Genomic DNA, 25,282 nt, shown 5'->3' on the forward strand with positions numbered 1-25,282 from the left:
GAAGAAATATGGATCAAATTCTATAGTACAGATGCAATGATTGACAGAAGCTGGACCAAACCCAACCAAAGCATGCAAAGTGCCATCACAAGACTCGCTATTCATGGATTCCACCTCAAAACTGTGTAAAACAAAACACTTCCATGAACCAAACAGTCAGTGCATATGCAACTTATGTGACAAACCGCGTGAAAGATATCCCTTCACGTACTGCAGAAATCAAAGTAGATCACTGAACGAGGACAGTAAGGAGATCTGACTCCCTAAAACTTCATGCACATTCGTGCACTGTTATTATATATATTAAAGGCTATGGTAGGCAACAGCGGACGTAATAGAGGCGATACACTCAGAGAAAGTTAAAATATATATCTATGCAGATGACATTGTGATGGCCTCAACATCGAAAGAGGATCTGCAAACCTCTTTCGATCAATTGGCAGACTGGGCGGAGAATAACGAGCTATGTATTAATAAAGAAAAGACAGTGACTGTGACATTTAGAAGAGGCAGGAAAAAGGCGACTTTCTTCCATAGAACAGTTCCCCTAGCAGCAGTATCACATGTGAAATATTTGGGAGTGATCATGCAAACAGGTGGTGACAAATTTTCTTACCACATTAAGGACAGAGTCATCTGAGGAAATTATCACTAAAAACAGCAGTAAAATTGTTCAACATCAAGGTCTCACCTCACATTACCTACAGAATAGAAAACATCTGGTCATACCTAACTAAAGCTCAACTGTCAAGAATAGAAAAAGTTAAAGCATCATTTCTGAAGAAAGCTTTATGTGTCTCCAAGTACACTCCATCTCGCTTGGTTTACGTACTGGCAAGGGAACTATTCTACTTAGAGGAAATAAGGCTAAAATTTCTACTTCCAGCCACACCCGCATCATACAAATCTACCATGATGGAACTTGCATCAAAGAGAGAAGAAATCTGGGAAGAGTTCTATGCCACCGATGCCATGATCATACAAGATTGGAAACAACCAAACTATGACCTTAGACATGTGATGACTCGGTTTGCAGTACATGGTTTTCACCACCTATTATGCCAGAAAGTAAGTTTCCATTCTCCAGGACAAGAATGTGTGTGCAAGCGCTGTAGTGGGCTATGTGACAGATATCATGCGATGTTTTGCAAGCAAAGGACCGAATCACTGACTTCGTTCTGTGCTAGAGTCAACTAACCATATACTGACTATACCACTTATGCACATTGTGCAAATTTTCCTTTATTATATAATACCATATCTGAAATACTTATTTGATTACAGTACTATACTATTTGCATAAAGAAGCGATACCCAATGAATGGAAAGTTACAATAGTAGCCCCAGTGTACAAGAGAAAGGGTGACAAACATAAAGCGGATAATATAGGCCAGTCAACCCGACGTGTTGTTTGTAAGCACTGGGAAAGCATTCTTTCTTATTAGACACATTTGCAAAATTACTAACTGGTTTGAAAGTAGGCAGTTTGGGGTTAGGAAAGGTTATTCCAATGAGGCTCAACTTAAAGGATTCCAGCAGAATATAACAGATATTTTAGATTCAAGTCAAATGGACTGTATCCCTAATGACCTATCCAAGGCTTTTGATTGGGTGGATCATGGGAGATTACTGACAGAAATGAGATTGGACAAAAGAGTGGTTGAATGGGTGGCTAAATTACCAGAAAATAGAACTCAGATAATTAGAGTACGTGAAGTGTTATCTGATCCTGTAATGATTAAGAGTGAGGGCATCCCGCAGGGCAGTATTATGTCTTCTTCTTATACATATAAATGATATGAGTAAAGAACTGGAATCACAGATAAGGCTATTTTCGGATGATGTTATACAATATAGAATAGTAAATGAGCTGCAAGATTGTGAGCGACTGCAGTGGTACTTAGACAATGTTGTGAGATGGACAGCAGACAATGGTATGATGATAAATGGGATGAAAAGCCAGGTTGTAAGTTTCACCAAGAGGAAACGTCCATTCAAATTTAATTACCGGTACTGTGTTTATGAGATGATACCAGGCCTACATCATGGGGAATATTGTAAGTACCTAGGCCTACGTGTTAATATAAGAAATAATCTTCAATCGCACCGAGCGAACTGGCCGCCCGGTTAGAGGAGCGCAGCTGTGAGCTTGCATTCGGGAGATAGTGGATTCAAACCCAACTGTCGGCAGGCCTGAAGATAGTTTTCCGCAGTTTCCTATTTTCATATCAGCCAAATGCTGGGGCTGTACCTTTATAAAGCCACGGCTGCTCCTTCCCCACTCCTAGCTCTTTCCTTTCTTATCGTTGCTGTAAGACGTATCTGTGTTGGTGAGACATAAAAAAATAAAATCTCCATGGTGGTAATCATAATAATGAGGCTGGTAAGTAAGGTTACAGATCTCTTCACATGGTTATGAAGGTATTTAGGGTTATAGTAAGGATGTAAAGGAGAGGGCATATAAGTCTCTGGTAAGACCCCAATTAGATTACCGGTAGGTTCCAGTGTATGGGACGCACACCAGGACTACTACTTGATATGAGAAGAGGAAAGGATCCATCATGATTTGTTCTGGGTGATTTCCGATGAAAGAGTAGTGTTATGAAAACGTTGCAAACTTTGGGAGTAAGGAGACAAGATGCTCGACTTCGTGGTATGTAATACCAACATAATTGGTCCGTTATTGGACATTACACATTTTCCAGCTAACTTATTCGTTGTCAGCGTTTCACCCCAGTGTGCCAATTTCAGCTCATCAGTTGGTAACGAGCACACCTACCAAGACGCATACCTAGTATTTTCAGCTAGTGCTAGGCCTTTTGGGACAAACAGGCCTATTTCAGGTTCCCTATGAGAATCAATTTCTGTAGTAGGGCCTAAGTGGTATGTTTCGAGCTGTCAGTGGAGAGATGGCGTAGAATGACATTAATAGACAAGTAAGTTTATGCAGATCCTTTTAAAATGAGAAAGATCATAACAAATGAAGGTAAAATTCGAATTCAAATATTCATTTATACGATGAGGAGTAAGGGATTGGAATAATTTATCAAGGGAATATTTGATAAACTTCCAAGTTATTTGAAAACATTTAAGTAAAAGCTATGGAAACAAATGATAGGGACTCTGCCACATGGGCGACAGCCCTAAATGCAGAACATGTGGATGTGGAGGGCACTTTAGTGAATTTTCTTACCATAAAAATTACAAGGCTATCAAGCAACCAAAATTGACAGGTAGTAACCTAACCTGTAGTAATGTATCATTACTAAATATATTAACAAGCCTCCGTTATTTTTTCCATATATGAAACAGATACGAAGTAACATCTTGCATTCGTTCAATACCCATCATAATTTTGAACAAATCCGTTGACATCTCAATTTCAGATTGAACAACTTAAATGGAGTAGTATAAATAAGGATTCTATACCGATACAGCCACATCTTAAAAGTGATACTAAGAAGAGGTATGAAGAGAAAAGTAATCATGCAGTTGTTGTTTTCAATCAATACTGATCTGCATTTAGGACAGTTTGTTTCAAGTTAGACAGTGTGTATAGAAAGAAATAGCTGGGACCGAATTTTAGGCCGAACACTGACTAATCATCGTGCAATCGCATCGCGTTAGTTTCAGCAGTCAGGGGCATGTATGAACGGCCAAACACACCATTTTAACATTCTGACTATATTAGGCCTAAATAAAGTTTCATGCGTTCTAACTTCCTGCAGTTTTCTAAAATTTTGTACCTGGTAAACCGGCAGCTGTCAGTATAATATCACTTTTCTCTTTCGTTTTAATAGCATATAAATTGTCCAGTATTGCAGTCCATATTCACCATTCATCAGAGCCTTAGAAAATAAAGGCAGTTTCTCCTGCTTGGGGATAGAGTCAGCATCTAGCCAAAAAATAAAATAATCACTCCGTAAACTCTTACCTGACCAATGCATGCTGTCATAAGCCCAGCGCATGACAATTTACTGTTTATATAGATAAATCCAGTCTTGGACTCGAAAATCATTCACAACTATTCAGTATGTCACTAACACCTATAAAGAACCTGAATATCAGCAACTTAGATATATTCAGATACTATGACCACAACGAGGTCTTCAGCACAAGAATCAACGTCATTTAACTGTTTGACTCATATATATTTTACTTTCCGCCTAATTCCAGTCTTTCATTAGCTATTCACTAATCATTACGACCCGTACCGTGATGTGACCTGATTGTAACGAATAGGTTAAGTTCCGTCATAAATACTCCGTTACTTCCCATGATGACTAAACGAATGATCACATAGAAATATGTCATAAATAAAAAAATGTACAACTTAATAAATGTATGTAATTTGGTACTTTGACTCTCCTGTGAAGAAATTACAACAAATCAGGGTTGTCGCAATATAATAAATACTCTGAGCCTCAGAGAGTGTCATGGTGCGTTAGTGCCCAGTGAAAACAAGGGGATGTTGCAGGGTTATACTTCACTCTTGCATACTTCTGTATGTGACAATATGCATCTCTTATGGATAAAATCAGTTCCTACGGCATTCAATTGTGCCAAGAGGAATATATTTGTACACATCTATCATAGTTGGTTGTTTTGTTTGGAAATGTTTATGAGCACTGTGCGAATTCCCTTGGAAGTTAAATCATGAGTTTCGTGGGTGATATCTGTACGTTTGTATGGAGCTTAAATAGTGAAATAATGGACAAAATCTGGAGTCTAGGTCAATGTGTGATCAAGAAATGTTTTAAAGAAATTGCTCTGCTAAGGAGAGCTGTGTGAATTTCACCCTAACCTCAGTCAGACAGTTTGTGCTTCTCTTATTATTAGGGAGAGCATTTTAATGGCTAGAGGGGGTGAGTTAATGATGAAATTTATAATTTTGGAGTAAAAGAGTTTCACCTGTTTTGAAAAACAAAACAAAAACATGGATACAGCTGTGGGTCCAGTTTGTTGCCCTGTGTGCACTTTGTTCATGCGTGAAGGCATTTCTCTTGAGAGTCACTTGAACACTCATCCCAAGGATCAGGTGATTGAAGCTTTGGTTAGGTATTGTATTACTAGTCCTGGCATAGCAGAAAATAATTCAAGTACAACTGAATCAATTCCAACATCTCAAGACAATTCAAGCCAGCATCATGATCAGTCTGTGTTGGAGTGCACGCCTGCCCAAATACCAACTACTCAGTATCCTACTTTTGGAAGTAGTCACTTTACAGCTGCCATAACTTACCAGCAATTTCTGAGCAGTAATGCCACGCCAACTGGGGCAGTGATTCCGCAGTATGTTTCTGTACCTACAATACTGGCTACACCAAACCCAGCTCATGCAGATGCCTCCCAGCCTGCTATCATGCCAGTGTTGTATAATCCATACCTCATGCAGCAACAACAACAGCAAGTTCAGTTCTACAATTCTGTTAGAACTCAACCAGCGCAGCCGCCTTTACTGCGTCAAATCCTACCTGCACCTGTTCCGAATCCTCCTCCTATGTTTCCCGTGCCTCAGCACATGAGTCTAGCCTCCAGCTGTGCTCCTGTGAATAACTGTTCCATGTCTTCCACATCTACTGTGTTACAAGTGAGTCAGAATACCCAAACAAATATAAGTTCGTCAACTTCTTCAGTTCTCCATGTGGCTCAAGTTGGCAGTCCTGTTTCTGAAAATGTTTCTTGTAGCCCCGTAGCTCAAGAACAGAACAGCAACATCAATCCTAAGGATGCCTGTCTCTCTAGTCCTAAGTCTCCTGTATCAGATGTACCTGTGCACAGTAATGAACAGCAGCATGCTGTTAACGTAGCTACTTCCATTAGCTCAGACCAAGTTTTAGGTGATAGCCAAGATTCATTAGCAGTACCTATAGATGATAATGTTGATTCATCTGTTATAAGCAGAGCCCAGACAACCTCTGATAAGTATAAGCAATTATCTACTTACCTAAAGGATGAGGAATCTACAACAGTAACTGAAAACGGACATTCACTTGAAAGTCTTGATAAGGAAGAAAATAAAGATGAAGTGCAGGAAGTTTCCAGTATATATTCACCTGAGAATCCTGAGATGAGGGTAAGAGAGGATTTGAGTGATGCCAATGTTGACTTGTCTGTACAGAGTGACTCTGAATGTGTGTCCAGTTCCATTGAACACCAGACTGGAAGTGATGATCATTCACCAGAAGCTAATTCTGAAACTAACATGGAAGCCAATGATGATTTATATATTTCTGATGTTATAAAGAATGGTGATGAAGCTGCTGGTCTTTCAGATATCATGGGTGTTAGTTTTGTCATACCTCTCTATGAGGAAACTGATGATCATACTGAATATATTACATCAGATTGCTATCATGAAGAATTCAACGAGGTTTCAAATCAACAGGTTCAGTCAACCATACAGGTGTTAGATTCCCAGAAAAGTGGTGGAAATAACTTGAATAATGATGAAACTACTACCAATGAAGCAGTAGATTTTGATTCATCTCAGCAAGTTAATGTCATAGAGATCGATGGAATGCATTTTTTTGTTCCATCTCAATTTCTTGAGAATTCTACTGGTGGAATGGATCGTAAAGTTACCGTAATACAGAGTGTTGCTAGTTTACCACCTAATACCCCAACATCTAGCAGCACAACAAGTAGTGCTTCTTGCAAGATGGAGACATCTCAGACTTTGGTAAACTTGGACATGCAGACTGATGAATTAATGCCACCCCGAGGAGAGCTATCAGAGCAAGAGAGTGTAGGAGGGAACGACTCTTCGATGTGGGCTAATGTAAGTAGAATGGTCTGTCTTGTTTGTTAAACTAATAAATTAATTACATTATAGTGACAAATTTTCCATTTTTAGGACATAGGCTAAGCCTGTTATTTGACTTAGGCCTTCATAAAGTACTGTAGAGTACTTCACTCTGACCAATGACTTTGTCTAGTTCTTTATAGTTGTAAAATGGTATAGTTTGAAATCATTTTAGAAGCTATTGTGTAAGCTTATACAGGGATATTTTATCTATTTGGGGGATTCTCACTCACCCGGTCACCTGCACTGCGAGCCTATCTCTCGCCAAGCAATTTGCAGTTATGTACTTCTCGACGCTACAAGCTCCCCTCCTATGCAGTCTGCTGAGAGCTTATCAGAGTAAGGTTCAATTTATTGCAAGCTGTCAGTTTAGTCAGGTGTTCACGTGTTTAGTGCTCAGTGTGTTGTTCTGATGCCATTTTCATTACGTGAGCGGGTTTATATACATAATAGCCCTACCTTCATAAAGTACTGGAAATCTTGTGCAAAAGCAGGAGCTGGCCGCATTATGCCAAAGTTCTTGGTGGGGGACAGGCTCGCAGCGCAGGTGACTGGGCAAGTGAGAATTCCCCGAAGAGATAAAATACTGGTAATGTCCCTGTATACTTATCCCTTGTCCTTAGGGTATTATTAAAAATGGACCGTCTGTCTGTACTGATATTTTCGATTTCTTAGTGTAATTTAAAATGAACAAATAAGTGTGAATTTGTTCACAGTTCTATTTGTCATTGTAGAGAAACATCAAAGCTTTAGTGATTAATGTTATCTGGGTATCTATATGACATATGCTAACTGAATCTATTAAAGAAACTATTATAGTTTTTATTTTGAGTCCACCTTGTCAATACACCTTATAATGATAGAAGATAATTATTCATTTAACATACAGGTTTCAGGACAATCATCCATTCCCTTCATCATAAGGTGTATTGACAAGGTGGACTCAAATAAAACTATAATAGTTTTTTTAAGAGCTTCAAACAAGTCAATACAGGATCAAATAAAATACCTATTATGGTTAAGTTTATCAACATTATGTTAACTGATCAAAATAGGTAATCCCATGGGCTTTCCCGTCTGTGGAATAGTTCAGTAATAGTTTTTTTAGCACGTGGCTAATACAGACATATTAAATACATTCTCGAAATATACTCTACATTCACACCTTTTATTGGACTCATGCCTTCATTGCTGTTGTTTAAAATATTGTGAGCCTTCATGGACAATAGGCCTACATCACCACATTGGCCTATCAGATGCTACATTGTCCAAGTTGTTGATTATAGGTAATTTTTCCCTATTTTTTTCAAAAATGTTGGTTCATGGTGTGGGTTACTGTAGTCACGTCCTAGTTTGTGAACCATGGGCAACGGCTGAGTGGCCTAGTAAGTGGTCCTGAGAGTCGGGATACCAGTTGCTATGGAATGGTAGTGGGCATCTCGGACATATTCGGAGTCATGGCCCTCTTTGTGCTCAGACGACTAGGACTATACAATCCACCTGTGGTCCCTAACCCATTAGAGGAGAGATCCTCACGTGGACTATGTGCAAGTAGGGTAGCATCCTGCTTCATGAATTTACCGAGCTCAGAACATTTTAAGCAAGCCTCGGACCTATGGGAGTAAGGAGTTCCACTCCCATTTGACAGGCGTTGGTCTCCTTGGAAACAACTTGGCGAACGAAATGGAATTCGATGGAGAGCTATCAATATTAATGGGGCTTATGGAGAAAGTAGAACTGGCTGAGTCAGCAAAGAGGATGCATCTGGATGTGCTAGGAGTAAGTGATATTCAGGTAAAGGGATATAAAGAGGAAGAGATTATAAAGTGTACTTTACAGGTGTTAAAAAGGGAAGGGCAGAGTCTGGGGTGGGGGTGTTTATCAGGAATACCATTGCATGGAACATAGTTTCTGTTAAGCACGTAAATGAGCGAATGATGTGGGTAGATTTGTTGGTTGGAGGATTTAGGATGAGAATTGTCTCAGTGTATTCACCATGTTAGGGTGCAGATGAGGACAAAGTTGACGAGTTTTATGAAGCATTGAGTGACATCGTAGTCAGGGTCAACAGCAAGGATAGGATAGTGCTAATGGGCGATTTCAATCCGAGAGTTGGAAATAAAACTGAAGGATACAAAAGGGTGATTGGTAAATGTGGGGAAGATAAGGAAGTTATTGGGAATAGGAAGCGTTTGCTGGACTTCTGTGCTAGTATGGGTTTAGCAGTTACAAATACATTCTTCAAGCATAAGGCTATTCACTGCTACACGTGGGAGGCTAGGGGCACCAGATCCATAATAGACTCTATCTTAACCGACTTTGAATTCAGGAAGTCTGTTACGAATGTACAAGTTTTCCACGGATTTTTTGATGGTACAGACCACTATCTCTAGTGAACTAAGTATCTCTAGGCCTAGGATAGAGAAAGTGAAATCTGCCTACAAACGAATAAGGGTAGAAAATCTCCAGGATGAGGAAATTAAACAGAAGTGCATTGATATGATTAGTGAGAAGTTTCGAACAGTAGACAGTAAGCAGGTTCAGGATATAGAAGGAGAATGGGTGGCATACAGGGATGCTGTAGTAGAAACAGCAGGGGAATGCTTAGAAACAACTGGGTGTAAAGATAGGAAAAAGCGAACATCTTGGTGGAATGATGAAGTGAGAGCCGCTTGTAAATGTAGAAAGAAGGCTTATCAAGAATGGCTCCAAACAAGGGCTGATGCAGACAGGGAATTGTACATAGATGAAAGAAACAGAGCAAAACAAATAGTTGTTGAATCCAAAAAGAAGTCGTAATAATCTGGAAAGGCTAGGTCAAGCATCAGGGAATCCTGGACAAAACTATTTTTACATCTGTGAACTTATAATAGATCCCAGGGAATCACTGGATAGGTGGAGGGAATATTTTGAACATCATCTGAACGTAAAAGAAAATCTTCCAGGTGGTGATGCGAACAGCCAAGTTCATGGGGAGAAGGAAAATTATATTGGTGAAATTACGCTTGAGGAAGTGGAAAGGATGATAAATAAACTCCATTGTAATGAAGCAGCAGGAATAGATGAAATTAGACCTGAAATTGTGAACTATAGTGGGAAGGCAAGGATGAAATGGCTTTATGGAGTAGTAAGATTAGCATGGGGTGTCGGTAAGGTACCTTGAGATTGGACAAAAGCTGTAATTGTGCTGATCTGTAAGCAAGGGAACAGGAAGGATTGCAACAACTATTGAGGTATCTCATTGATTAGTATACCAGGCAAAGGAATCTTGGAAGGGAGGGTGCGATCAGTGGTTGAGAGGAAGTTGGATGAAAACCAGTGCAGTTTTAGACCACAGAGGGACTGTCAGGATCAGATTTTCAGTATGCGCCAGGTAATTGAAAAATAATACGAGAGGAATAGACAGCTGTGTTTATGTTTTGTAGATCTAGAGAAAGCATATCACAGGATACCAAGGGAAAAGATCTCTGCCATACTGGGAGACTATTGAATTAAAAGTAGATTGTTAAAATCAATCAAAGGCATTTATTTTGACAATTTCGTCGCCATAAGACATATCTGTGTCGGTGCGACGTAAAGCAAAATAGCAAAAAAAGAAAAAAAAAAAATTTTGACAATTAGGCTTCAGTGGGAATTGATGGTAGAATTAGTTCTTGGTTCAGGGTACTGGTATTACAGGTGTTAGACAAGGCTAGAATCTTTCACCTTTGCTGTTCATAGTTTACATGGATCATCTGCTGAAAGTCATAAAGTGGCAGGGAGGGATTCAGGTAGGAGGAAATGTAGTAAGCAGTCTGGCCTATGCTGACGACTTGGTCTTAATAGCAGATTGTGCCGAAAGCCTGCAGTCTAATATTTTGAAACTTGAAAATAGGTGCAATGAGTATGGTATGAAAATTAGCCTTTCAAAGACCAAATTGATGTCAGTAAGTAAGAAATTCAGCAGAATTGAATGTCAGATTGGTGATACAAAGCTGGAACAGGTAGATAATTTCATGTATTTAGGTTGCTTGTTCTCCTAGGATGGTAATATAGTAACTGAGAGTGAATCAAGGTATAGTAAAGCTAATGCAGTGAGTTTGCAGTTGCAATCAACAGTATTCTGTAAGAAGGAAGTCAGCTCCTGGACGAAACTATCTTTACATCTGTCTGTTTTTTGACCAACTTTGCTTTACGGGAGCGAAAGCTGGGTGGACTCAGGACATCTTATTCATAAGTTGGAAGTAACAGACATAAAGTAGCGAGAATGATTGCTGGTCCAAACAGGTGGGCACAATGGCAGGAGGGTACTCGGAATGAGGAGATAAAGGGTAAGTTAGGAATGAACTGGATGGATGAAGCTGTACCCATAAACCGGCTTCGGTGGTGGGGTCATATGAGGTGAATGGAGGGGGATAGATTTCCTAGGAGAATAATGGACTCTGTTATGGAGGGTAAGAGAAGTAGAGGGAGAACAAGACGACGATGGTTAGACTCGCTTTCTAACGATTTAAAGATAAGAGGTATAAAACTAAATGAGGCCACAGCACTAGTTGCAAATAGAGGTTTGTGGCGATGTGTAGTAAATTCACAGAGGTCTGCAGACTGAACGCTGAAAGGCGTAACGGTCTATAATGATAATGTATGTATGTATGTAATGTTATTTCCCAAAGCCATTTATTTCTGCATACTCTTTTTATTCCCCATTCAAATTTTTCTCTCCATTTTTCCCATTTTGTATTTCCCAGTGCATCTCTTCCCAAATAGTATTTTCTACTGCAATTTTCCAAGATTGATTTTATTTCCATCTGTACTGCATGTGCGGTACTGATTGTTATTATTTCTATATACGTACATTTATTAGTTTTGATATTACAGTCCTTACAAATTTCAGTAATTATAATGGTTGAAATGATAAATTCATGTAGTACACGTTAATGGATATCTGTTCTGCAAAACATTCAGAAAGGAGTTCTTTCTATTTATTATATGGCTTTTAGTGCTGAGAGTGTCTGAGGACACATTCGGCTTGCCTGGTGCAGGTGTTTCTTCTATTTGATGTCAGTGGGCTACCTTCAGAAAGGAATGAAAAGATATATTGAAATTGTAGACACAAAAAAAAAAGAGTGCCTGAGGTGACCTATAATGAAAAGTAATTCAACAAACATATTGGTATTAAAAGGCCCAGAAGAATCCGAGCATGTACATGTGCCAAATTTGAAAGAAGTCAAAAATCTTCAAAATTTGTGGGGAATGTAAAGAGGTTTGTCTGCAAATATCCAAAAATTCCACTGGCTCAAATATACTAACTTTAAGCAAATCAAGAGAAGTTCTTCAAGTGTATAAGCGGCTACTTGACCGACAAAATCTGAGGAAAACTATTACATGTGAGTGCCTGAGAGATACTGTCAAGCCCTCATACAATTGACGAACTTAGTGAGGTACCTGAGCATTACAGGTGCACAACAGGTGATAACGTTTTACTGTCATATGCTATAAGTTTCATGTTTGATCCGTATTCACACCATTTACGTATGATTTGGTTTTAAATGGTCCACCTATTCAGTACAAACACATGTGAATACAACTATATTGTATATCACTTATATCCTCATTTTATATTTTGGTATTTGTTTCAACCTTTTTGGTCATCATCAGCCGTCACAATCATTGGTGCGGTACATAAAAACATAACCCCAGGCAGAAACCTTTTCCTGTGCGACCACCAGTCCCTCGATGCTACATTCCTCCTTCCCCACCCCTCCTCAAAGCCTCACAGCAGGACATCCTACCGCCCTACCTACATCTGGCGCCGTGCCGACTGGCCTGCAATGTGTCGTGCCCTGGAATGCCTTCCCTGGAGTCTGCTCGAAATAGCTGATATCGAATCGGCTCTTGACCTGCTGTACGACTGGCTGCAAGCTGCAATTAAAGACTTCGTACCTGCACAACGGGATACTACTAGCAAACATCAACACTGGATATCACAAGAGACCAGATTGATACTATTTAATAAGAAGAGAGCTTGGCGCTTGTGGAAAGACTTCCCTAACCACACACTCGTAATACCTTCGTTAAAATCCGCCGCCATGCAAGGTTTATGGTCAGAAGAGACTACAAAACACACGTAGACACTGTCACTGAAAACGTCCGCAGCAATCCCAAGTGCTACTGGAGTCTCATCAACACACGGAGAAGGACGGAGCGGATTCCTGTCAGCGTGAACCACAACGATGCAACAGCAGATGGCGCCGATCGTAATGAACTGTTCAACAGGTATTTCTTATCCAACTTCTCCCCTCCCTTACAAAATCAACCGCTCCCTCCCGTTGGTACAGCTTTAAACAGAACCCTATCAAGCATAACTACCACACCAAGTGAAGTTCATAACCTTCTTCAAACTCTTCGTACCAACAAAGCTACCGGTGCCGACAATATAGGTCCTCTTTTCCTAAAAAATACTGCCAGCACTCTTTCCGTCCCTCTCTCTAAATTATTTAACAGATGTTTTGCCGCGGGCTATTTTCCTATTACCTGGAAACAGGCAAATATTGTTCCACTTCTCAAATCAGGCAACAAATTTAATGTTTCATCTTACCGACCAATCTCTATTCTCCCCACACTATCCTTTATCTTTGAAAAAATTATACACCAGCGTCTCCTCGCATTCACTTTGCCGTATATCTCAACCAAGCAGCATGGTTTTCTACCAGGTGGCTCTTGTCTAACAAACCTGGCCACTCTGCATAGCTTTGCATCACACGCCATTGCAGCTAAATCACAGCTGGATATCTGCTATGTAGACATTTCGAAAGCTTTCGATTTTGTAGACCATACTCTGTTGCTCCATAAACTCTCCGAACGATTTAATATACATGGCAGTCTTCTGACCCTTCTTGCTGGCTTCCTACATAACTGTTGGCAGAGAGTGGTAATATCAGGCACTTCACCCTCATGGTTACCAGTCACCTCCGGTGTCCCACAAGGCAGTACTCTTGGCCCCATGCTGTTTTCTTTGTTTATGGACGATCTGCTGTCCGAACTCAATGAAACAGTGAATACCCTACTCTTTGCTGACAACTGCAAGATATTTAGGGAGATCAGGAATCCAGCAGATGCAGCTCTGCTACAGTCCTCACTTAATGCCCTCTCGAACTGGTGCCGTACTTGGAAACTAATCCCCAATCCACAAAAATGCAGCCACATGACCATAACACTATGTAAATCTCCTCTACCGACATCATATTACCTACTCGACAAGCCCATCACCGTGGTTACGCAACAGCGTGACCTAGGTGTAATATTCGATACAAAATTACAATTTAAGATCCATATAGAAACATATACAACCAAGGCTATGAAATTACTAGGCATTCTCTATCGCTTCACAGAAATTTCTGACCCCATTGCTCTTCGTCACTTCTTCCTCACGATCGTTCAACCTCTCTTAAACTACTGATCTCCGATTTGGACAACAGCCGCCCCCTCGAATACTAAGCAGTTAGACAGAGCAGTGTCCTTCTTTGCTGCAATTGTAAGGAACAGAAACCCCAAGCTCAGAAATCTGTCTACGCAGCAGGTATTAATAGCAATTAATGTGTCACCGCTGCACATCAGGCAACAGGTAGCTGACCTGAGTTTCCTCCACGAGATCTTAAATCCACATTACCGCTCGGAACATCTTGTCTCACTCTTCTCTCTCCGCGTTCCTTCCCGCTCCACCAGAACCAAAGACCTTCTCCACATTCCCCACACTCAGCACTCAATACTTCAACGATCTTTCCTAATCCGCCTCCCAACACTCTTTAACAACATATTTTTTTTTGCTAGGGGCTTTACGTCGCACCGACACAGATAGGTCTTATGGTGACGATGGGATAGGAAAGGCCTAGGAGTTGTAAGGAATATTAATAGGAGACAAGAGCTTGATATCATCAAATAAAAGTGTATTCGAGAGGTGTGTAAATAGTATCTTAAAGATAAGTTGATGTGAAGGGATTATACCGCCATCTTGACCCACGACGACTTGGCTATGAACCTGGACATTCTCATGGTTTTCGATTTGGACAGTTATTAGTAGGATGTGTATCTGATCTTGTTATATTTTGTTATGTTTGTTATATTTTATTATGAAAGTTTACGTTTGTTAAATAGTCTGTTGACAGTGCAAGTGAAATTTGCTCAGTGTAGCTGTATCTTGTGCTTCGTGAATAAATAAATAAGTAAATAAATAAATAAATAAATAAATAAATAAATAAATAAATAAATAAGTAAACACCTGAATCTGTCTAAAAACATAAACACACATAAAAACACTTTATAAAACACTCCAAAAAAGTCTGTGTAGTGATCTTGACAGTGACGATCAGATCAGCAGTCATAATTGTCAACTATAACAGTCTTGATTTAACATCGGTGAATATAAACCTGTCCTTGAATGAAGCTTGTAACTTGTGGTAGTCACTAAAACTGAGGTGTGTGACTATGAATAAGGGGGACATACGTAAAATAGTAAAATAGATTCTTACAGACCAATAAAACCATTGAGGCAGGTTGTCAATGGATCGTATATTTGAAACCAGAAATAATGTCTGGAAAACAAATCAAAAGAACCCTATTAACTGATTAATGTACAAGTTTTCTTTTCCAGACATTGTTTCTTATTTCAAACCCACAATCCATTGGCAACCTGCCTCAAGAGTTTTGTTGGTCTGTAAGGATCTGTTTTACTATTTTACAGATGTCCCCCTCATTCATGGTCACACACCTCAGTTTAGTGACTATCACAAGTTACAAGCTCAGAGGTGCCAACTATTACGGATTTCACTTCATGATTACGGCATTACAGTCGAAGGGGAAATTATTACGGAAAAGTAACATTGTCACGATAAAAATTAATTTCTACGAAAAAAAGGAAAGAAGTAAAAAATGTTCAATCCCTTAGAGCATTACTGGTCAACCCCCCCTCATTTCAATGTTCGTAAGTTGGCAACTAAACATATTTGGTCATCACTTCCTTTTGTTTCCCGCAAGTGTTGTGAAATCACGGCCTGCTACATAGATATACGCTGCTCTCTTAGCTAGAATGACGCATCGAGTCGGCTGTGAGGTAGGCTCTACTCCTTGCTCAGCTGTAATTCTCTTTGGTTCTCCAGTGCACGCATTCGGCTGTCTGTCTGTTGTGTGCGTAGAACGAGTGGTATATTTAGCGCATTTCAGTTCTAATTATCCTTGTCGTTGATTCGAAAAGAAGTGATTGGTTTTGTAAAATGAAGCGGGGCAATTGTCAAATTGCATCTTCTTCTAAGCAGACGGCAGTGTTACAGAAATATCGAGACGGTTACACAAAGGAATGGCCATGCCTACTTGCTTCTTGTGTTAGTGAAAACCACGTGTTCTGCAGTGTGTGTTCGTGTGATTTCTCTGTGGCTCACAGTGGACGTGATGATTGCAGACGACACATAGAATCCAAGAAACATCACACATACGGTAAATCAAAATTACGAAACCAGCCTGTTTCATCGTTCTTTGTAAAAGGTAATGAAACTGTGGTAATAAATGCCGAATTGCTGTACACATCATTTCTTTTGGAGCATAATATTTGTTATCACTTTCAGATCACGCTGGAAATTTGTTTAGATCAATATTCCCCGACTCTAAAATATCTCAGAAATATGGTTGTGCAAGAACTGAAACCTCTGCTTTAGTTCAATACACAGCATCTGAGGCAAAAAAGGAAATAAGTGAACTTTTGCAAATAACGCCTTTTTCTTTGGCTGCTGATGGTAGTACGGATTTAAATGCAGTTAAATTTTATCCTATAGTTGTCTTTTTCTTTAATGCTCAAGAGGCCAAATATCAACTCTTCTATCGTCATTGTTAGAGAGTACCAACAATACAGGTGAGGAAATTTTCTCTGTAATTAATAGTGAATTGTCTTCTTTAGCCATTCCATAGGAAAGTTGCATTTCTTTTTCATCTGACAATGCATACACGATGATAGGGGCAAATAAAGGTGTTGCCAAATTTGTGAAGGACAGGCATTCTTTTGTTTATGTCCCAGGTTGTTCATGTCATCTCATACACATCTGTGCACAAAAACAGCAGCCCAATTACCAGTCAATGTAGAGAATTTTTGGTTCTAAAAGGTTCTAAAAGGCAAAACACCTTGAAAGTTTATCAGGTGGTTTGTGGCACAGAGGGACACAAAATTTTGGTATATGTTAGTATGTGTTGGCTCTCACTTCTTCAGTCTATTGATAGAGTTCTTGAGCAGTGGGAAGCTTTGACACTCATGTTTTGTAGTGAGACCCACCATAAAAATGAGACCACCAAGCAGTTTGAAACTTTGAAATCTTTCATACAAGACCCACACAAAAAAACTGTTTTGCTACTTTCTTCAGAGTAAACTTTCTGTTTATAACTCAGTGAATATATTTCTGCAACAAGATGTTCCAGCCATACATCTTCTTAGGAGGAAGCTTACTGGTCTTTTAACTGACCTATTGGTCAGATTTGTTCAGCAATGTTCTATTCAGTCAGAATCTTACTCCCTTTTTGAGTATTGAATTCAAGAGCAGGAAATACCAGAAAGCCAATGAGGACTTGATAATTGGGGCAAAAGCTAGGGCATACTTGAAAATGACTGTGATGAAGAGATGTTTTATAATTCTGTAAGAGAGTTTTATATGGCAGCTTGTAGTTATATTATCAGGAAATTAGCCCTTGATGATGAATTCTTTCATCATGCCGAAGTTGTAGACATCTCTCTCAGAATGAAGATTTCCTATTCATCTCTTGAATACTTAGTTCGAAGATTCCCAACTTTGGTCAAAGAAAGTGAACATGATAAACTTGAAGAGGAATTTGCAGTTTACCAGGGTGATACTTTCCCAGAATATATTGTACGTGGGCTAACATTGATGTGAATTGGGGCAACATTGCAGAGCTTAAAGATGAAAGTGGACAAATTAAGTATAAAATCTTAAGTAATGTTGTATTTGCAGTACTAAGTGTACCTCATAGTAACTCTTGCACAGAAAGAGTTTCAGTGTTGTTAGGGAAAATCAGACAGAATTCAGGCCTACATTAAGTACATCCACATTGCAATCACTTATGGTTCTGAAGACGAAAATATCATCTCGGGGGAAGTATCTTTCAAGAAAACGTACACTGAAAAGCAGCTGCTGGGTGTGAAACAAGTTACAAGGAATTTGGAATTTTTTTATCGCAGAACTAACAGGTAATGAGCACATTTTATTGCATATTATGATATACTTTGGAATAGATTGCTGTAGGAAAGGGCAGACGGGGTGCTTTGGATTTGACTTGTAAACGTTTATAACGGGGGGGTTCGCGAGTTAAAAATGGGATTACTGATAGCGCCCTTCAAAGGTTGGCACCTCTCCAAGCTTCATTCAAGGACAGGTGTGTTATAAGCACCGATGTCGATCAATCAATCAATCACTACTGATCTGCATTTAGGGTAGTCGCCCAGGTGGCAGATTCCCTATCTGTTGTTTTCCTAGCCTTTTCTTAAATGAATGCAAAGAAATTGGGAAATTTATTGAACATCTCCCTTCAATCAATCACTATGATCTGCATTTAGGGCAGTCGTCCAGGTGGCAGATTCCCTATCTGTTGTTTTCCTAGCCTTTTCTTAAATGATTGCAAAGAAATTGGAAATTTATTGAATATCTCCTTTGGTAAGTCATTCCAATCTCTAACTCCCCTTCCTATAAACAAATATTTGCCCCAATTTGTCCTCTTGAATTCCAACTTTATCTTCATATTGTGATCTTTCCTACTTTTAAAGACACCATCCAAACTTATTCGTCTACTGATGTCCTCCCACGCTATCTCTCCACTGACAGCTCGGAACATACCACTTAGTCGAGCAACTCGTCTCCTTTCTCCCAAGTTTTCCCTGCGCAAACTTTGCAATATTTTTGTAACGCTACTCTTTTGTCGGAAATCGCCCAGAACAAATTGAGCTGCTTTTCTTTGGATTTTTTCCAGTTCCTGAATAAAGTAATCCTGGTGAGGGTCCCGTACACTGGAACCATACTCTAGTTGGGGTCTCACCAGAGACAAATATGCTCTCTCCTTTACATCCTTACTACAACCCCTAAATACTCTCATAACCATGTGCAGAGATCTGTACCCTTTATTTACAATTCCATTTATGTGATTACCCCAATGAAGATCTTTCCTTATATTAATACCTAGGTATTTTTAGTGATCCCCAAAGGGTACTTTCGCCCCATCAACGCAGTAATTAAAACTGAGAGGACTTTTCCTATTTGTGAAACTCACAACCTGACTTTTATCCCCGTTTATCATCATACCATTGCCTACTGTCCATCTCACAACATTATCAAGGTCATTTTGCAGTTCCTCACAATCTAGCAATTTATTTATTACTCTGTACAGAATATCATAATCTGCAAAAAGCCATATCTCTGATTCAACTTTACACATATCATTTATATATATAAGAAAACATAAAGGTCCAATATTACTGCCTTGAGGAATTCCCCTCTTAATTTTTACAGGGACAGGTAAAGCTTCACCTACTGTAATTCTCTATTTTCTAGAAACAGAGCCACCCATTCAGTCACTCTTTTGTCTAGTCCAATTGCACTCATTTTTGCCAGTAGTATCCCATGATCTACCCTATCAAATGCTTTAGACAGGTCAATCGCTATACAGTCCTACTGACCTCCTGAATCCACGGTATCTTCTATATCTTGCTGGAATCCTACAAGTTGGGCTTCAGTGGAATAACCTTTCCTAAACCCAAACTGCCTTCTATCAAACCAGTTATTAATTTTGCAAACATGTCTAATATAATCAAAAAGAATGCTTTCCCAAAGCTTACATACATGCATGTCAAACTCACTGGCCTGTAATTTTCAGCTTTATGTCTATCACCATTTCCTTTATATACAGGGGCTACTATAGCAGCTCTTCATTCATTTGGTAAAGTTCCTTCATGCAAACGATAATCAAATAAGTACTTCAGATATGGTACTATATCCCAACCCATTGTCTTTAGTATATCCCCTTGGTAAGTTATTCCAATCTCTAACTCCCCTTCCTATCAGCGAATATTTGTCCTCTTGAATTCCAGCTTTATCTTCATATTGTGATTTTCTCTACTTTTAAAGACACCACTCAAACTTATTCGTCTACTGATGTCATACCACGCCACCTCTCCACTGGCAGCTCGGAACATACCACTTACATGTTATAATTCTCATGTTAGGTCCGTATTAAAATGTATGTAAATACAAAGTGTGTTACAAGTGTTATTTTTAATATCCACCTATTCAATACAAAGACTATCGGCAGCTGAACAGCTACTTAAGAAGACTGTTGTCTTATCTGAACATACTAAATTAACATCTTTAACAGTCTATCAGCTTTACTTTTTCTTATCCTCCAATAGGAGTATTCAAGGAAACACATTTCTATTTCATTATAAAGACTGAGCTGTCTATTGCTCTACTCTCAACAGGTTTTGGGCGCATTGACTCAGCGCTCCGGAAAGTGTAATCTTGTGAACTTGTGACATGCAGCTTGATACTACGATTTTAACCGAGGACATTCTTATCATTTTATGTTAGACAAACACCTACATTGATATCCTCTTTTTACAATTTGTAAGAACAATCAGGATCCTGATTATTTACCTTACAGGTTTGAGGTTTTTTTTTTCTTGGGGCTTTACGTCGCACCGACACAGATAGGTCGTATGGCGACGAAGTTTGAGTTTGAGGCTGATGATGCCCTTAATATGGGCGAAACATGTCCCTTGTAACTTTTTATGATAAGATTTAATTCTTAATTTACTAGATCTCCTTGTATTGATTAGGTGGATATTAAAAATAACACTTGTAATATACTTTGTATTTACATACCACGTAGTCGAGCAGCTCGCCTCCTTTCTCCCAGTCTTCTCTGCCCAAACTTTGCAACATTTTTGTAACGCTGTTCTTTTGTCGGAAATCACCCAGAACAAATCAAAGTGCTTTTCTTTGGATTTTTTTTTACAGTTCTTGAATTAAGTAATCCTGGTGAGGGTCCCATGCACTGGAACCATACTCTAGTTGGGGTCTTACCAGAGACTTATATGCCCTCTCCTTTACATCCTTACTACAACCCCTAAATACTCTCATAACCATGTGCAGAGGTCTGTACCCTTTATTTACAATCATATTTATGTGATTACCCCAATGAAGATCTTTCCTTATATGAACACCTAGGTACTTATAATGATCCCCAAAGGGGATCAACGCAGTAATTAAAACTGAGAGGACTTTTCCTATTTGTGAAACTCACAACCTGACTTTTATCCCCATTTATCATTATACCATTGCCTACTGTCCATCTCACAACATTATCAAGGTCATTTTGCAGTTCCCCACAATCTAGCAATTTATTTATTGCTCTGTACAGAATAACATCATCCGCAAAAAGCCTTATCTCTAATTCCACTTCTTTTCTCATATCATTGATATATATGTAAGAAAACATAAAGGTCCAATAATACTGCCTTGAGGAATTCCCCTCTTAATTATTACAGGGTCAGATAAAGCTTTGCTTACTCTAAATCTCTGAGATCTATTTTCTAGAAACATAGCCACCCATTCAGTCACTCTTTTGTCTAGTCCAGTTGCACTCATTTTTGCCAGTAGTCTCCCATGATCTACTCTATCAAATGCCTTAGATAGGTCAATCGTAATACAGTCCATTTGACCTCCTGAATCCAGGATATCTGTTATATCTCGCTGGAATCCTACAAGTTGAGCGTCAGTGGAATAACCTTTCCTAAACCCGATGTTAAATCAAGACTGTTATAGTTGGCAATTACGACTGTCTTTTTGATTGATTGTCACTGTCAAGATCACTACACAGACATTTTTGGAGTGTTTTTAAAGTGTTCTTATGTGTGTTTATGTTTTTAAACGGATTCAGGTGTTTTAATGTTTTTATGTACCAATGATTGTGATGGCTGACGATGACCAAAAAGGTCAAAACTAGTACCAAAATAATGAGGATATAACTGATACTAAGGTATAGTTGTATTCGCGTGTGTTTGTTGAATAGGTGGACCATGTAAAACCAAATCATACAGAATTTTTTACTGTACAATTCCTTCTAAGATATCATAGTTAATGATTTTCATTTCTGTATTAATGACTACCTAGTTTCAAAAAATGTTACAAAGGTTATTCTACAAATCAATGCTATATAAGTACGATACAAATATTTAATATTTGAGTGCTAGTTTTGGCCCTTTTAGAACCATCTTCAGCTCAAAATACATTAATTATAAGAAGCATTTGACAAACACACTTATAAAATAATACACATGAACTAATTAAAATATTCATAACTTAGCCTAGGAAATAATTGAGAAGAAATCTTGAGAAGAATTTAAACACGTATAGTTTCTTAAAAGCAAACTTGAAATTAATGATTTCATGACCATCTTAAAATTAGTAGTTCATCTTCGACAATATAATTTATCAACAAGATGGTTTGGCAGTGGGTTCACCAGCCTCAGGGATCTTAGCAGAAGTATACCTAGATTTTTAAAAAACACAATTTCATTGATAACGTCGACATATTATTTTGGGCCAGGTATGTAGATGACACATTTGTGATCCTAGATGGTACAGTTTTTAATGCAGCATCTACTCTAAATAACCTCAATAAAATTGATCCGCATTTTAAATTCACTCTTGAAACAGAATCTAACAAATCAGTTAAGATTCTAGATACAACAATAAGCAGATTACCGTCCTCATTATCATAAATGATTTATAGAAAACCCACACATACAGGTAATAGCATAAAACAAGAATTTTCATCCACAGACACATAAACGCGCCTCGTACAACAATATAGTTAACCGTGCTTTCAAAATTCTGCTATCAAAGGATAACTTAAATAAAGAACTAAATATCATCTGCTCCATCGCCAAATTTAATGGTTGTAATAGATCTTTTATTGAACAAATTATTAACAAATTTAAACACCATCCTAATACAACGCTCTTAAAAGATAATCCTAAACCAGCTGCTTACTCCAGATTCACATTCAATATAAAATGCCTACAGTATTGCTAATGTCTTCAAAAAACACAACACCATGATTTCTTTTCGTACTATTAAGAGAAACCTTGAATGATTACATAACTCCAACTCCTTAAATAAAACCAGTGTCTTTTCTAAGTCAGGTGTATACCATTTTAAATGCAACAACTGCAACTCTTCTTACATAGGTCAAACTGGTCTTAACTTCAAAATTAGATACTTTGAACACTTTAATGCAAAAAAATACAGCAGAGTTTCAGCAGTGGGGCAACATATACATAACACGAAACATATTTTCACTACAATAGACCAGGATATCGAAATTCTCAGCATTAATAAAGGCCCTCTCCTAGACATCACTGAAAACTGTTTTCTACACCTTGACCAGTTTTTCAGTCCAAACCTTAACCTGAATGATATTTCTGAGACCGAGCTCGATAGCTGCAGTCGCTTAAGTGCGGCCAGTATCCAGTAATCGGGAGATAGTGGGTTCGAGCCCCACTGTCGGCAGCCCTGAAGATGGTTTTCCGTGGTTTCCCATTTTCACACCAGGCAAATGCTGGGGCTGTATGTTAATTAAGGCCACGGCCGCTTCCTTCCAATTCCTAGGCCTTTCCTATCCCATCGTCGCCATAAGACCTATCTGTGTCGGTGCGACGTAAAGCAAAAAAAAAAAAAAGATATTTCTGAGAAGCCTAATGCCCTTTTCGATTTTCTCATCTCCATTCCAACTAACCTCAAGTCTGCAAGTAAGTGATCAATCTTTCACAATTTACACAATAACCTCTCATGCTACTTGCCCTTTCCACAACACCCTCATGATCCTCCTTAGATATATTCTCCCTCCCCTTTTCTAGTTTTTTTTTTTTTTTTCCCCACCCTCTAATAAGCACTCATTATTCCCCACCCTTTTCTCTGTTTATCGTCTCCCATACATTTATCAATCGCCGGGCTGAGTGGCTCAGACGGTTAAGGCGCTGGCCTTCTAACCCCAACTTGGCAGGTTCGATCCTGGCTCAGTCCGGTGGTATTTGAAGGTGCTTAAATACGACAGCCTCGTGTCGGTAGATTTACTGGCACGTAAAAGAACTCCTGCGGGACTAAATTCCAGCACCTCGGCGTCTCCGAAGACCGTAAAAGTAGTTAGTGGGACGTAAAGCAAATAACATTATTATTACATTTATCAATCACCACGGCAAGCTGTTCGAGTTGAGCCTCATAATGTAATTCTTTTATATTTACTTCCTATTTTAAAAATATTTTTTTGGTTTTATTCTTTTTTAATGATTCAAATTTTTAAAATTTATATGTCTGCTTTGAATTGTTGAATTTTTTTTCGCTATTTTGCTCTACGTCGCAAGTACACAGATAGGTCTTATGGCGACGGTGGGATAGGAAAGGGCTAGGACTGGGAAGGAAGCAGCCGTGGCTTTAATTAAGGTACAGCCCCAGCATTTGCCTGGTGTGAACATGGGAAACCATTTTCAAGGCTGCCGACAGTGGGGTTTGAACCCACTATCTCCCGGATGCAAGCTCACAGCTGCGCGCTCTCTACTGCACGGCCAACTCACCTGGTGAATTGTTGAACTTACGCCCTACACTGTATTCCTAAGACTTCAATTACATCGCTTTCCACTCTTTGGCTGAAAAACCAAATGCCTACAAGACCTTGCTTAGCAACAGCTATACATAACTGCATATCACAAGTTCAGTTTCATAACGAGTTATCCTTCAAGTTTTCATCTGAGAACAAGTCCTTTAACTCGTTATTGACCTTTAATACAACGTCTTCATACATATTCATATGTGAATGCAGCATAGCAAGATTGTACAACACCTGCTTATGAACTTCAACTGGAATTGTTTCGACTCAAAATAGTGTTGATCTTTTTATTCTTTTGACTGTGATCATTGTGTTATGAACATCAACTGAATTGCTTCGCCATGAAATAGTGTTAACTATTCTACGTATTTTTAACTGTGATCATTGTATTATATGTTTTTAGAACTTTATGGTATAATTTCGGCTGTGCTTTGTTAATTGGTTGATGATGACACTTCAAATGTGTTGAAATCGGTCCCAAATGAACAGGTTGTAACTTCTATTTGGTTCAACTTAATAACAGAGTGTTGAAAAGGTGGATCCTTGCTTCTATTTAATATTGTATATTTCTCTATTCAGTACGGAACAATCATGAAATTTTTAACTTTAAATTGTAGCAGCAACTTCAGACGTGCAGAGCTTTGCAGCTCAAGGATTTGCTATTTAAGAATTTTTGTTTCTCTAACACTTCCGTTGTTGCTGAAGCTATATGTCTTAAAATAATTTAAATGAAATTCATGCAGATCAGTGTATTAAGCGAAGGAGAATGCATTTCATTTTCAGTTCTCTAAC

The 25,282-nt window shown here is 38.8% G+C and overlaps 2 protein-coding genes across 2 annotated transcripts in view; one reads left to right on the forward strand and one right to left on the reverse strand.

Annotated features, from left to right (window-relative positions):
* Positions 1–4,397, reverse strand: part of LOC136857796 (ER membrane protein complex subunit 2-A) — a 115,010-nt gene extending 110,613 nt beyond the window's left edge. The window contains exon 1 of the mRNA XM_067136729.2: positions 3,935–4,397. Within this exon, the coding sequence (XP_066992830.1) occupies positions 3,935–3,968 (34 nt within the window). The 5' untranslated portion in view covers positions 3,969–4,397. The remainder of the gene's footprint in view (positions 1–3,934) is intronic.
* Positions 4,398–4,445: 48 nt separating this feature from the next.
* The window catches only part of LOC136857797 (uncharacterized), a 61,879-nt gene continuing 41,042 nt past the window's right edge, over positions 4,446–25,282 (forward strand). Inside the window, exon 1 of the mRNA XM_067136730.2 lies at positions 4,446–6,781. Within this exon, the coding sequence (XP_066992831.2) occupies positions 4,937–6,781 (1,845 nt within the window). The 5' untranslated portion in view covers positions 4,446–4,936. The remainder of the gene's footprint in view (positions 6,782–25,282) is intronic.

The sequence above is a fragment of the Anabrus simplex genome, chromosome 1 (assembly GCF_040414725.1).
Source record: "Anabrus simplex isolate iqAnaSimp1 chromosome 1, ASM4041472v1, whole genome shotgun sequence".
In the NCBI taxonomy this organism is placed as follows: Eukaryota; Metazoa; Arthropoda; class Insecta; order Orthoptera; family Tettigoniidae; genus Anabrus; species Anabrus simplex.